Source organism: Lacerta agilis, chromosome 15 (assembly GCF_009819535.1).
Source record: "Lacerta agilis isolate rLacAgi1 chromosome 15, rLacAgi1.pri, whole genome shotgun sequence".
Classification (NCBI taxonomy): Eukaryota; Metazoa; Chordata; class Lepidosauria; order Squamata; family Lacertidae; genus Lacerta; species Lacerta agilis.
The window spans coordinates 9261550-9277196 of record NC_046326.1 but is presented as its reverse complement, the minus strand read 5'-3'; the positions used below and the strand labels follow the sequence as shown (position 1 = coordinate 9277196).

Genomic DNA, 15647 nt, shown 5'->3' with positions numbered 1-15647 from the left:
AATTCAATTTAGTTCACATTTAAAGGGTAACCTACCTAGTTTGCGCTTTTTATAAAAGAATAGGTGAACTGAGACACAGCCTGCCCTGTGTCACCCTGGCAACCGGTTGGCAGGCTCTTTCCACAGCCATTGGGGCAGAAGCAGGTTCTTTGCTAGCTTTTTACGTGGTTGGTTTGGGGCTCTCTTGGGGCGAGGAGATCCATACAAAGGCAGAGAACTTACAAGCGCCTGTCTGGAACAAGTGCTGCTTTTGATTGTTAACTGATGATCGATTCTTTTTGCCCCTGAGAAGAACAGAGTTTTAAACCTTTTGATCCAACACTACTGTGTTCCAGAATTACTACATTAAGATCTCCACTTTGCTGTACCAGTCTGGCCTAGTCCTTCCTCCGTCCTATTCCATCTGAATTTCACAGCTCCTGGGGTGTCTCAATGAAGGTAGGGGTGGGTTCCTGTGGCCTTTGAAGGTCACACCTGCGCCCTTCATTTAAAGTAGCATTATCCGATTTTAAGCTAGCATGGCTTCCCCGAAAGAATCATGGAAACTTTAGTATGTTATGGGTGACCAGAGTTGTTAGGAGACGCCCTATGCTCCTCAAAGAGTTATATGTAATTACGGGAGATCACCAGGAAGAGGGGTGGATTGTTAAATCAGTCTGAGAGCTGTAGCTCTGCAGGGGGAATAGGAGTGTCTTAAGAACTCTCAGCACCCTTAACTACAGCTTCCAAGATTCTTTGGGGAGAACCATGACTGTTTAAAAGGCGCAATACTCTTTGAAATAGTGCAGATTGAACCCTATTGGCAAAACAGAGGACAGGTAATGCGGACAGTAAACACGAGATATTTGCCAAAAGCAAGCCTTCCCAAAAACGCCATAAAAATATTCACATTTTCGGTAACTGAATATAAACATTCCCATTCAACACACACACCATTTCAGTTCCCACTCCCACATTAAATAAAAAATAGAACTCTCTCCCAGCTTTTACCTGCTCATGGAAGAGGCAATGCCAAGCAATGACAAGGAAGATCTGGTGGCTGATTTGCCAGTTTATGGCTTCTAGTAGCCTAGAACACTAGCCTATTATTTTGGACAGGAGAAGTATGCTGGAGAAAGAGGGTTCTCCACAGGCAACCAGTGGAACAGGGTTGTTTCCTCCCAGATGAGAAAACACAAAAAATGCCTTACATTCCATCTGATCCCCAAGTATCTCAGAATCCTATTGCCTCATCCCACAGTTTAGTAGCTGCAGGAGAGCTATAATGGCATTTGCTATGGCTGGCACTCCAGTAGCCCTTGGGAACTGATATTTGGGTCATGGGCAAGAAGCAGCCACCTGTGGTAATTGGCATGGAGATTATTGCATATTCTCCACTGAAAGCAGCTGCTGCTTTGATTCTATCCTGACAGAATGGTCAACTGGTAACATCCCTTTTTATTTCTCACTGGGGTGCTCTAGTCAGGATAGCGCTCACAGAAGGATGTATTGGGCATGACAGGGTTGGGATTGGTGCCTCACACCATTAACATGTGGCAGGACAACAGCTGGCGATCCATTTTGGCCAGGCGAAGGACCTCAACCAAGAAAACAGGTGGTTCTCCTGGACTGTACACACACAATCTCCTCCCCCCCAGTTGAAAGATGCATCTCCTCTCCAGAGCGGGCAAGACAACGCAGAACCCTTCAGATTTCAGTGGCAATGATGTCCTCATAAGGGACATCAGTTCCATGGAGGTCAAGGTCTAAAGGCTCTTTGCCATCCTCCCCTGCAGCCAGCTGCTGGAGCATCTTCTCCAGGTTCTGGTTCCGTTTGTACATGTGCAGGTAGCTCTGCTGCAGCTGCTTCTGGTAGTGGATGACTTTCTCTTTCTCCTCCTTCCAGGTCTGCCGCTCCTGCTGGAAGCCGGCCGTCATCTGCTGGTTGCTGTCCTGAGCCTCTCCCAGCTCTGCCTTCAGCTTCTCCACTTCCCGCCACAGGGCTTGCGCTTCCTCCGTCATGCTCCCCTCCAGGCCCGCGGAGGCCGTCCCACACTTCATCTGCTCCCTGAGGATGGTGAGTTCCGTCCGCAGCTCTGCGATCTCCTGCTCCAGCAGGTTCACCTTCTCCCTCAGCAGCTCCGACTCGTTCTTCTTGCGCTGGAGCTCGTTCTCGCACACCTCCAGCTCCATAGCCTTGGCGCGCAGGGAATCTTCCAGGTCCTGGATTTTCATATCTAGCAATTCCATCTTTGCCCGGACATCCTTCAGCTGAGCTTTCAGGTTGAGGACCTCGTTGGTCTTGCTGTTGAGCTCTGTCTGGGATTCCTTCAGCTGCTGCTTCAGGAGAGAGATTTCACCAGACTTCTGGCACACCTGGGGGGAAATACGACAACAACAGCTAGGGTGTCATCCAGGAATCAGCTTTCCTGAGGCCATAGCTATGGTGCAACTAAGTTTAGTGTGGACAAGCAGTGATTATGGTATACATGAGAATAGATTAGATCAGGGTGGGGAGCTTCAGGTCCGGAGGCCAAAGGAAGCCCTCCTGGCCTCTCCAGCTGGCCATAAGATCTCTCTCAAGCCACACCACCTCTCCCCAGACCACGCCCCTTCCTGGCCCTGCTTCACATCCAGAGTGCTTTTGCCTGGCTGAAATATATCATTGAATTCTGATAATGCCTTTTGCTTGTTTGGCCAGAGGTTAGAGAACGGTATGTGTATAAACAAGTGTACTGTACAAAGGTAAATTCTAGTTGTTCCCCCCAATTTTGCCTCGTGTGGCCCCTGGAAAGTTGGGTTGTAATCATGGGAGAAGGTCTGTAGAGCCTCCTGGGAGATGAAATCCATTTAGCACCCATTGAGTCAAGTGTTTGCTGCCAGCCTATTTGTTTACACAGACATTTCATTGTGGCTACCCGCTTTCTGAACTACTGCATGGTTTCCCATGCCTCCAGTGTTTTTATTTCTTTTTTTTTACTGTTGAGTTTCTGATTGATTGTTTTAGGCTTATTCACAACCCACCTTTTTCGCCAAGGGGTGCAGGGTTCACCCCACTCCCCAGTTAATCCCTACAATGACCCTGTGAGGTTGGCTAAGAGGCTGTGACTTCATGACTGAGTGGGGATTTGAACCCTGAACTCCCAGATCCTAGCCTGACACTCTAACCTCTACGCCACACTGGCCTCCTAGAGTCTTTCTGCTATGGGGCAGCTATAGAAATTAAGCAGGTAAACAAATATGGGGAGAGCGAAATGTCACTTAGAGAAGGATCTGAATTATTTCCCTGGAAGCTTGAATTTGTTTTATTCTGGATTGTTTTAATTCTATCAGCTGTTCATTCCGTTTCCAAATAAAATCCAAATATTCTTTGGATTTTAAACTCTCCTGGTAAAAGGCAGTCAATAACCGGAATAGCCAATACAGAATGCTGTCATGTCTAGACCTTTTAAGATGGTGATGTGGGGTGTGTGGAATCGTCAAAATGCTACAGCATTTGTTTATTACATTTTGATGCCACCCTTCTGCCAGAAGAAGAGTTTGGATTTGATGTCCCACTTTATCACTACCCTAAGGAGTCTCAAAGTGGGTAACATTCTCCTTTCCCTTCCTCCCGCACAACAAACACTCTGTGATGTGAGCGAGGCTGAGAGACTACAGAGAAGTGTGACTAGCCCAAGGTCACCCAGCAGCTGCATGTGGAGGAGCGGAGACGCGAACCCCGTTCACCAGATTACGAATCCACCGCTTTTAACCGCTACACCACACTGGCTCTATTACATTTATTACATTTTGATGCCACCCTTCTGCCAGAGACCTCAGGACTACATCTGCAGTGCCTTTCCCTTTATCCTCACAAAAGGGCTATGAGAAAGGTTGGGCTAAGAGACAACTACTGACCCAAGGCCACCCTCCCAGTTGAAGCCTAACCCTCTAAAAGCATTGCATTTTCAGTCCCTCAAGCACTGCATTCTCCAAGCACTGAGCACTCCTAAGCACTGCATTCTCAGTTCAACAAAAGCATCTTAAGAGACCTGAAATTTAACTTTAGATTGGGTTTTTTTTCCAGCCTGAGGGCCATATTCCCTTCTTGTGGGGCTGCATAGCAACTGTGGGAAAAGTAGATGGAGCATTATTGTACAGTGAATCAAAAGTTGGAGGTTTCTAAAGACAAGTGTGTTTTTAGAAGTGTGTGCACCCATGCACCACAGCTCTCCATCTGCCTTCCGGGCAAGGCAGAGATATTATCCCAATACAGGGGCATATTCCAGCCAGGCAAAAGCAATGAAGGAGGGTGTGGCCTGAGGGCCAAATAAAGGGGACTGGAAGCCTGCAGCCTCAGGCCTTAGGTCCCTTACCCATTTCAGATATTTGCCATTTACAGCCCACATCTTGGGAAATTTGCATGACTGCGCAAAATATATAACTTTTGTGCATGACTGCGCAAAATATATAACTTAACTTGGATGCAGCAATCCTAACATTAACCCCAAGTAGGACTCCTTAAGAACAAAGTGATCTTTAAGGAAAAGGCCTCCTAAACTATGATATGATGTGTTCGGTTTCATTATGTGGGAATAGCAGGCAGTTCTCAGGTTCTTTTTCAGAAAGCAAAGACAGTTAATCCTGCGTATGTTTCATGTTCATGCATTATAACATGAAGGAAAAATGCAGTTGCTTTGTTCATTTCAACTTGGCCTGAATATGACTTCTTGAGGTATGTCATGGATTTGTAGAGCATGAAGCTACATTAATTAATTCAACCCCTCCTTAAAATCAACCTTTTTGGTGAAGCCTTTGGCACAACTGCCTAGTTCTCTCTCTTGCTATAACTCAGTCTAAGCAGGTTGCTTCTCTGTTTACCCCCTACTTCTGTTTCTCTCCTCTTCTAGGTTGAAGTTTGTAAGCTCCTGGGGGCAGGGACCTTCCCTCTTGAACTCCGTTAAGCTCCATGCACACTGATGGCGCTAAACAACTAGCTCTTCATTGAATTATGAACCTCTAGTGCTCTCCTGATTTTTGTTCCAATGCAATAAAATGACTGTATAAACATAGCAATATTTCATCCCAAAAAAGTAACCGGCAAACTTCCAGCACACCCACTGAAGTTAATGGGCCCAAGTTAGTCATGTCCATTAATTTCAGTGAGTCAACCATGACTCCTCTTGGTTTCAACCCAATGAAAGTGATGGTGATGATGATAATGAATATCACATCAACGAAAGAACTGGCAATGTTAACTACAATTCATTTTATGAATGTGACATACCAAAGGGAGTAGCTGCATAACAGGAGGAGGTCCTTTCAGTGGCTCAGGCCAGCCCAATTAGATGAAACTTACAGGTGAAACTCGAAAAATTAGAATATCGTGGAAAGGTTCATTTCTCTCAGTAATTCAACTTAAAAGGTGAAACTAATATATGAGATAGACTCATGACATGCAAAGCGAGATATGTCAAGCCTTTATTTGTTATAATTGTGATGATTATGGCGTACAGCTGATGATAACCCCAAATTAACAATCTCAGCTTCGGGGTTTTCATCAGCTGAACGCCAAAATCATCACAATTATAACAAACAAAGGCTTGACATATCTCGCTTTGCATGTCGTGAGTCTATGTCATATATTAAACTCCAGTAGCTAATGAAAACAATTGGTTACATAAATTGACTTTTCCACAATATTGTAATTTTTCGAGTTTCACCTGTATGTGAGCACCATTTTGGTACCTACGCTTGCCTGACTTGTGGTGGCAACACATCCTTTACTCCCTCTGTGTACCCATGCACAACACATTCCCACCCCATCGCGGCGCAAGCTTTTCCCTATTAGGATGGAGCTGAGCCTCACCTCCCACTGAGTTTCCTCCAGCGCTGGGGCAAAGTTGGTCTTTTCCTTCTCATAGGACCTCAGCTTGGCCTCCAGGAGGTCCTGCTCCTTCATCAGGTTGGCCAGTTCCTCCCGGAGCTGCTGCTTCTCCTGCTGCAGCTGGAACACTTGCAGCTGCAGCAGCTGCTGCGCCCTGTGGCTCTTCTGCGACGTCTGCTTGAGTCTGTTGTTGCATTTCTGCTTCAGCCCTTCCATCTCGTCCCTGCAGCGCCTCTGCTTTTCCTCGTAGCTTTGGCAGGAGGCGATCTCCTTCTCCTCAAAGCTGCACTGCAGCTCCTGCAGCTCCCCCTCCCTCTCCAGAAGCTTCTGCTCCAGCTCCTGGATGGCAGACTCCTCCGTGGAGATCGGCGAGCGGACACAGGAGTTCTTCTCGCCGGGGTGGGGAGGAGCAGACATTTTGCCAGGGTTCAGGATCTTGGTGCCCCCATCCGAGAAGGACAAGGCCTTCAGGCTCATCATGTTACTGTCCTGCAGGATGGCGCACTGAGTGATGTTCAAGGCAGAGCCCCCAAATCGGTTGATGGGTCCCACGGGAGCGACAAGGGGGTCCAACTGGTAGCTGCTGGCTGTACTGTGCGTGGGGAGGCTAGACATGGAGTTTCTTCCAGAGTCTGACAGTCCTCCGGAGCACAGAGCAGGCTTAGCATCCGCATCCTTGGCTTTCTCCTGCGATTGGAGCTTCTGGGGAACATGGTTGCCGTGCTCTGGGGAAGAGTGGAGGACTGTGCTGGAGCGAGGGAGCACGGGCTTGAAGGCTGTGGGCCTCGTAGCACTCTTGTCAGTGGGCTGCGAAAAAAAAAAAGAAACAGGATAATTACTGGGGGTACAGGAACTGGCAAAGGTGACGGAGACAATTAGGAGACAGCCAAACCAAAAGTTCAGAAAGGAGTGGGAAATTTATAAAGAATCCTTTTTTAAAAAAAACAAAACCCAGTGCCCTCAAGTTAAAACCTGGACATGCAAAGAGAGGGGGAGCTACAAAAGAGAAGGCAATAAAAAGGAAGAGGAGCAGTAGAGGACTAAGAGAAGAGATGTGGAGTCTTCAGGAAGCGGTGAGAGAGGTAGCCCTTAAGCAAAAGGCAGAATGGAGTGGGGGAGAGGGGAAGGAAAGGATGCAGTTTGAGGTAGTAATGCTTCTGAATACCAGTTGCTGGAAGCTACAGGAGGAGAGAGGGCTCAGATCCTGCTTGCATGTTTCCTACAGGCATCTGGTTGGCCGCGGTGAGAACAGGATGCTGGACCAGATAAGCCACTGGCCTAAGTTCTTACAACAGTGTGGTAAGGAATGAGCCAATACAGGAAGCCTCAAAGATGCCATACAAAGGAGAGAGGGCAATACAGAGGAAGGCATGGGGATCGGAGGGGGTGGTGTTTAAGAGAGAAGAACAAAAGAACATAGTTCGAGTCCTGCTGGATCTGGCCAAAGGCCCACATGGTCCAACATCTTGTTCTTACAGTGGCCAACCAGTTGCCTTTGGGAAAACCAAAAGCAGGACCTGAGGGCAACAGCGCTCTGCTAACTTGCAGTTTCCAGCAATTCCTAGCACTCTGTCTCTGAGGAGGCAGAACATAGCCATTTGCTGCTGACTGCAGGCATCAGCCCTGGCACAGAAACCAGCAGGCATGGTGGGATGCCATGTCAGTTGATTAAATCTTCCATTTGGTGGTGGTTGTTTTTAAAAACAGATTTAAGGTACATGAGGTCAACACTTTGCTGAAACTAAGCAGGTCTGGGTTTGGTCAGTGCCTGGATGGGTGGCAGCCGAGAAAGAACATTTATGCCACCTTAATTCACTGATCAGCTGGGTGGGTCAGCCCCCAATGCACTGAGTCATGGGTCCCAACAGCAGCACCCCCACCACCATATAAATAAAGGGTAACTCCCCACCCCCCAAAATGCATTTTGCAATTAAAGATGGGTCCTGGGTCTGAACATACTGAGGCCTACTTATCTGAAGGTTGATTGTGCATGATTGCAAGCACAAATTGTACTACCACTCGACCAGATCAGATCACATCTTTACACAAGGATGTAAGAAAAGGTTGGCTGGATCTCTCCAATAATTCACTTAGTCCAGCTTCCTCTTTTGCCACAGTAGCCAACCAGAAGCCCCCATGCAAGACATCAGGGTAACGGAAATATTTTCTTTCCCTGTGTCAGAGCCTTGGTTCAGAGGCAAGGCCCCCTCTAAAAGACCAGTTCTTGGGGGAGAACTGTGGGAGACAGCGACTGTCCTCGTGTCCTACTTTGTGGATTTCCCCGAGACATCTAGTTGGCTACTGTGGAAAACACAATGCTGGGCGGAACAGACCTCTGCCCTGATCCACCAGGGTTCTTCTTCAGTTAGCACAAGTGAGATCTTTTGGTATACACGGGCCAGGTTTCATACAACTCACTAGTTCTATCTGGTTGGAGACTGGCTTCAGTTTGGGTGGCGTCGTGGTGCCAAAGTCCACACTGCTCCTCCCAGCCTGGCCTCCCAGCTCCCCCCCAGAGAGCGGGGTGTAGTCCGTCCGGTGAGCCTTCTGGTTGACCTTGATGTAAAAAAAGTCTTCATTCTTGTTGCCCTTGGAGCTGGACTTATTGTGAACAGTTTCCTGAGAGAAGCCAAATTTCAACAGTCCGTCTGAATATCTGTTCAGCTTCTTCAGGTGGGAAGACTTGCGCAGCTTGTACTGGGATGCCCGGCAGTGTTTGCTGTGGAAGCTGTGGCCAGAGATTAGGCTACTGACACTTCCCATGATCGTCCTGGGTGGAGGGCATGCACAGAAGGGAGGGCACCCTGGGTGGGTCTTCTAAGAGAATGTCCTCACTGTTGGGAGAGAAGGCTGGTGTTGTGGTCATAGCAGAAGCCTTGCTGTGCCAAGGAGCAATAAACCTGAGAAAAGGTGAGAAAGAAATGAGGATTGGTGAGAACGGGCCAAGGTGCCTAACATAAGCCCGCTCAGAAAACAGTCACAATGGATATGGAGGAAACTTAAGTCCAAGTCCCACCTCTGTCGTTGACACATCATATGGTGTTGGGTAAGTCACCATCTCTCAGACTTGGCATCCCATCTGATAAATGAGAGTGGCAAACCCCAGAACCCCACTTCCTCTTGGGAAGACGCCAATGAGAAAGGGATACAGGGCGCCCTACAAAGTAGGGAACCTTTAATGTCTCCTCCCAACCTCAGGAACATGGTCCCTTTGCCTTCCTCAGACTCTGAGTATGAATCCCCAGTGGTGATTCCCCTGCCACACAGAAGCCAGAGGTTGTGGAACTGGGCAAAGAGCACAGTCAGCTTTGTCAGTATGGTGCTGCCAATTGCAGAATAGGCATTGCTTTTGATAACTTGAGATCTTGGCTGAAGCAACATCCCTTTGTGATTTACTGTATAATGTCCAGGGAGCAACAACCAACTTACTGGGAGCTCTCCATGGTCCTGAAAAGGCCAGCCAGAATTTAAACAAACTGTGTAAAGTCAAGATATATAAGGAGTAACCAATTTTTTTGCCCTCTAGCCAACATACTTGATAGTCAGGGGTGATGGGAAGTGTCCATCAGCACCTGCAGGGCATAACATTGTCTTTTTTTAAAGCGTCATGCAACCAAAGCACAGTCATCCTTAGAAACTGATTTTCCTCTGATTTTTGTAATAAAGTTCTCCAACCAGGCAATGTGTACAAAAATGCATACGTTAGTGAAAATAACATAGAAAAATGTGGTTTTAGAGGAAATTTTAGAGGAAGTTGCTTTGAAAATTTGTGTATCTTAGGCAAAGGTGCATTAAAAAGTGGTTATGAGGACCGAAAACGTAAGACTTGAAAAATGAGAAACTAAGAGGAACCAAAACTGACAGATTTGCCCATCACTTGTTCTGGGCAACCAACTCCAATGAACAGCCTGGTCCGGTAGAGATCCCCTCCCCTCCCCTCCCCCTGAATCCCCTGAATCAAAGCTTCATAATCAAAGCTCTAGAGTGAAGCTTAGCCACGGTAGTTTCATCTTTATTCCCAAATAACCCCTTTGCTCTGCGCTTCCCCTACAACATTCAGCACTTTTTGATCTGCTCCAAAATGGATGCTGTTGCAGTTCTTAATTACAACTCATGTCTTGTATACCATTCTCAAAGGCGCAGTGTGTCATTGCCGTCATTACAGCTCAGCGCTCGTATCCTATATATTTCCCCTTTCCCTGGGGCTTTAAAGCACCTCAATCAACCCAGTGTGCCTCGGTCATCAACTGGTGAGAGAAAGGAGGAAATGCTTTCCTGGTGCACACCTAAAGGTTAAAGAGGGTGGAGCAGAGTTGCAGGAATCAAAATGACCTCCATCCAGGTGCCTTGGAGAAGGGGAGGGGGTGGAAAGGGGGGGCGTGCTTTGGAGGCTGATTCATTGCAGCAGGGAGATGGAACGGAAGCTGCTCCACTAAAAACCACTAAAAGCTTTTCTGCTCTCCATACTGCGGGCGTTAGGGAGGCTGTCTCCATCTCCCTGGCAGGGACTGGGCTTTGTTTTTGCTTTCTCTCTCCCTGCCACCCCAAATTTGGAATGTAGACAAAATGGCAGTACCTGTATAAAAGAAACTCCCCCTTCCTTCCACCACTGTCCCCCACCCCGCTGCCAGCATCCCACCCATTATTATTTTTTAAGTCTTGTAGGCTGTTGCAGCTGCAGAAGTCTCTGTGTGGGAGGATAAAGTTTGCAGAGGAAGCTGGAAAGGGTGGCTGTGACTGATGGCAGAAAAATGTCGTCAGGAAGAGGAAACTGCAGAACAGAGACGCCTCCTGCTTGCTCACTTTTCGACCTGGTTCTGGTCGTAGATTTTTCTGTTTGCCACCTCCCCACTCCTCTGCTCCCCACAACTGTCTCTTAACATGTTCACAAAGGAATAGGGGAGGCTGCCTCAAGACAGTTGGTCAATCTAGTTCAGTTTTCTTCTTCTTCTTCTCCTTCTCCTTCTTCTTGGGGAGCTAATGTGTCAAACTCCCATCAAGCCCAACCACCACTGGAAGGAAGCTGCCTTATGTCAGACCATTGGTCCATCAAGCTCAGTATTGTCTACACTGACTGGCAGTGGCTCTCCAGGATTGCAGGCAGGAGTCTTTCCCAACCCGAGCTGGAGATACCCACAGGGATTGAACATAGGACCTCCTCTTTGCAGGGCAGATGCTCTGCCACTAAACTGTGGCTCTTCCCAGCACTTTTGCCCAGCAATCAGCAGGTTGCCCCCGGTCGACACAGGCAGGCGTCTCTCCAGGCCCTACCTTCACATGCTAAGGACTTAACTTGGGACCTCCTGCATGCAAAACAGATGCTCTACCGCTGATCTGCAGCCCTTTCCCTTAAAGCTACAGTAGTTCACTAGAATGGACAGTGATGGCTTCAGGTTCCGAGAAGTCCCTAGGTGGGCTTCCTGTTTAGGGAAAGGGGAGAGGCTCTCTACCTGAAATCCTGGAATGCTAAGGCCAGCCAGTGTACACAATACTCAGGTGGATGTGCCAAAAGGCTCTCCAAGGCACCACTCATATTCTCCCTCTGGGTCCAAGCCACCAAAGTAGGCAGAGCACAAAGAAAGTTGAAGATGGGATGCCCATCTCCTCACTGCTTACATTAATTAATAATAATAATACACTGCCCTATACATGGACGTCTCAGGGTGATTCACAGAAGAAAATCAAAATATAAAACCACAAAATACATAATCAAAATAAAAACAATACGGTCGTCACAACTGAATGTCCAGGTGCCTTTTTTTGCAGTAACATTTATTTTGATTTTTATTATTCATTTCTAGACCACTTTATATTTCAAAGGGGGGGATCTCAAAATGGTTTGCAACACATTAAATCAAATAAAAAAATCCAGACCATTTTTTTTCAAGCTTTCAGGAAAATATCCTTCTCTGAGTAGCATTTTGCTTTCCCCATATTTATTCCCCATATGTATTTACCTACTTAATTTATAGAGCTGCCCCATGAGGAAGTACTCTAGGAAGCCAGTATGCTGTAATGATTAGAGCACCACAATAGGAGCTGGGAGATCAGGGTTCAAATCCCCACTCAGTCCTGTAGCTCACTGGGTGACCTTGGAGTCAGTAGCAGCCCCTCCTAGCCTACCTCGCAGGGTCACTGTTGGGATTAACTGGGGGGGGGGGGTTAAACCACATACTCCTTGGAGGAAAATAAATGCAGTGAACAAGCTCTTCTGCTTACTGCTTAAGAAAGCTGGAAGGGTGGAGATACCCGTCGCCGACCTGGCATCCAGAGATCTCCACATGGTCGCAACAGGACCTGCGCCAGTCGCAAAATGCACCCAGCACCTCACTAATTTCTAACGCTTTTGCACTTAGATTCAGTTTGCGGGCTTCCTAGGGGCATCTAGTTGGCTGTGTGAACAGGATCCTAGACTGAACGGTCCTCTGGCGTGTTCTAGCAGGGCTCTTATGTCTTTTAGTAATCTCTTTTATGTGCCTGAATCCCCTGGATTTTTGTTTTATTTGCCCTTATGTTGTTTTGTTTTAATGATATTGTTCATTTTTCTATTTTAGAGATTTCTAAAATACTTAGCAGTCCACAAATGCTTTTAAATAAAACAAACCTAGCCATCTCCAGGGTCCACAGACCATGCTATTTCCATCAAACATTTTCCAGCCCTGGACGGAGATCGTTCTCCGCCTCTTGCCTTTTCTAAGACAGCAGAACTAAGTTGTCTCATTGTCTGGCCCCAGCCTAGCCTGATTCGGAGGGTTAAAGACAATTAAATCAAAATGGGATGGGGCTTATCTTCTCCTTCTTATTCCCTGTCAGCTGGGGCATGGCAGAAGCCTTTGTCCCAGCTGCCGAAGAGATTGCCCAGCGTCAGGCCTGCCGTATTGACAGCCCATTATGATACAGTGGCCCGGGGAAGGAGAAAGAAGCACGCGAAGAGCTAACTCTTTATGATGCAAATTGGGGTGTGTGCACACGTGTCGGTGTGCAAGTGCCAGAATGGGATTTGAAGACCGCTGAGATTTTATCTGGTGGGTACAGAGTGTGCTGGTGTGAGCATATGGAGTCCCTAGCAGCCAAGAGCACCTGGCCTTGCATATATATTAGGGAGCCGCGAGAGCTGGATGTAATAAAAGGGGCAGGGCCTGGAACGTATTCTGTATGCTGAGAGGCAGGAGCCGCACTCGCCTCCAGCTGGATGACCCTTAACTGGATATTCAAGAGCCTGTTAATGCAATTAATCAATGCAAAGGGGGAGGGGTAGGATAACAGGCCATATGCAGGGCTTGTTAGAAGGTCACCGAAAGCCACACTGCTCATTTCTGTGCTCAAGCACAAATATCGGAACGCTGCCTCTAGGGAGGAGGGAGAAACTCAATTCGGTTTGCATGTGCCTAACTCATGCTCTCTGAAATAATATGCAGACTGAAACATTCACACTTCTCTGAATTTTGCAGTGCAGCTCTCCAGCCGAGTGATACGTACTAGGGTAAAGCGTGCATAACAATGCATATAAATAGTGAAATGCATGTACAAAATGCATTTTTAGAGGAAACTGCTTTGTATCACCACACAACTTGGAGTTTCTCCTTCAAGTCCCCAAAATATCAGAAGCCTGCTTCACAGTACTATTCAGTATGGCTGCCCCTGTTCCGCTGAGATAAACCAGGCAACCACTAGTCGTACTTCATGAAAAGAACTGAATATGTCTTTGTTTTGGCAATCTTTTCCAGCAGGATCTACGTCTTAGGTTTAAAAATGATACAAAGTAAACACCTATCTTCAGCTGGTGTTTTTTTTTTTTCCTCATTGCTTTTAAAACAGATTTGTGATATGCTTGTAAATCCTCTTAACATTCAGAAATAACTAAAGAAAGAATTATTGTGGGGGCAAATTCCATAGTTCTGCCATGTCCTGTGTGAAGAAGTGCTTTGTTTTTCCTGCCCAGTATCTTCCAACATTAAGCTTCACTGAATGGCCCCGAGCTCTAGGGCTGCATTTGTTTATAACCCATGAGATGCCTGTTCCAGGAGAAGGAAGGTGAGCCTAGAGTCCAGGCATGTCCACAGTCTGCTTCGGGGGCGTAATCCGGCCCACCAGTCAGTTTAATCTGGCCCCTGTGGCAGTCTTTCTCCTGGGGGGGGGGGGAATCCTAAAAAAAACTCAACAACTTCAATCTTAAAAAAAGTCCAACAACTTTGGTCGGCCCTCACGCATGTTCACTTCATCAAGTCCAGCCCTCTTTGAAAAAAGTTTGGGCACCCCTGCTAGGCAATCCTGCAGATGCCAGTGACCCTCATCCCAACAGAGGCAATTGCAGATCCTCCCTTCTCCTCTGCCCTCCATTTGCATTTGTGGGAAATGAATTTAAACAGGCACCCATTGAGGGAGCGGGTGCTTAATTGTCTTTCAGAGTGGATGAAGGGACCCCATTACAAGACGCTCATTCACTCTAATTCATCAGCCTCATTCATTTTGCTTATATTCGCTTGGGATTATTTTGATTGTGGGCAACGAGGGCATTCAGTTGGGAATTCACAAAGCACACCCGCACAAACACCCACGCGTACCACCGCGATCTGTCATTAAGTGAGAGAGAGCACTTCAGACTGAATTGCATCTTACAGCTGCTCAAATAGGCTGGGAGTTCATCGTATTTCATGTTAGTTCAATGAAGAGCATTTGGGAGAATCCACGCCCACCGGCGGCCTCATTATCAAAGCAAGGAATGGATCCGGCATCGAGGATCAGAGCTAGGAATGGACACAACTGCTGCAGAGAACCATCCATTGAATGAGAAGTCTTTATAGTAGGCTACGGACACAAGCATGGGGTTTAAAAGAATAAATCCAAGACCAAAAGGCACCCCCAATTAACTGGGCAACATCCCCCTGCCCCAATAATTGTATGCTATTTTTAACAGAAGGTTGTGCACACACCAAACATTGAAAGCAATGACTTCCACTGAAGAATCCTAGAAACTATAGTTTGTTAAAGGTGCTGGCAACTGTAGCTTTGCAGGGGTAACCATAGTCCCCAGGATTCTTTGGGCAGAGTAATGTGCTTAAAATGGAAGGTGTGTACACGGACTAAGCATCTCATGAAGGCCACAGATGACAGGCACCGTTTTAGCAGAGGCTTTCCCTCCTCACTCTCACATGCAAGAGAGAACGCAGTTTTGAAGCCGACACCTGTGGCGATGTGCACACACAGTTTACAAACTCAGTGGAACAATTCTGAAGTGCAGACACCCTTCATGACAGCACTCAGCGCCATGTCCCTCCTAAAACTATACAACAAACATGGATTTTTGACCAATGCAGACATCACGGCTTTAATACCAAGTCAGACTTCTCCTTACTCCGGCATCCTGCTTCGCCCAACATCCAGTTTAATGAAGGGCTCAGTCTATGCTGAGACAGAGACAGATCGAGAGATCGAGAGAGAGATCCTAATATTTAGGGCAGGGTCAGTAAGGGGGGTGTCCTGAGGAAAGGTTGAGAGATCTAGAGCAGGGGTCAGCAAACTTTTTCAGCAGGGGGCCAGTCCACTGTCCCTCAGACTTTGTGGGGGGCGGACTATATTTTTTGGGGGGAAACAGTGTGATGCAGCAGCTAAAAAAGCCAATGCAATTCTGGGCTGCATCTAGATCAAGGGAAGTAATAGTACCACTGTTTTCCGCTCTGGTCAGACCTCACCTGGAGTACTGTGTCCAGTTCTGGGCACCACAGTTCAAGAAGGATACTGACAAGCTGGAACGTGTCCAGAGGACGGCAACCAAAATGGTCAAAGGTCTGGAAATGAT

The 15647-nt window shown here is 47.2% G+C and overlaps 1 protein-coding gene across 1 annotated transcript in view; it reads right to left on the bottom strand.

Moving 5' to 3' along the window:
- Positions 1-1231: 1231 nt before the first annotated feature.
- Positions 1232-15647, bottom strand: part of LZTS1 (leucine zipper tumor suppressor 1) — a 32620-nt gene continuing 18204 nt past the window's right edge. The window contains exons 2-4 of the mRNA XM_033172121.1: positions 8267-8748; positions 5831-6655; positions 1232-2355 (exon numbers count right to left, since the gene is read on the bottom strand). Of these exons, the coding sequence (XP_033028012.1) occupies positions 1687-2355; positions 5831-6655; positions 8267-8611 (1839 nt within the window). The 5' untranslated portion in view covers positions 8612-8748 and the 3' untranslated portion in view covers positions 1232-1686. The remainder of the gene's footprint in view (positions 2356-5830; positions 6656-8266; positions 8749-15647) is intronic.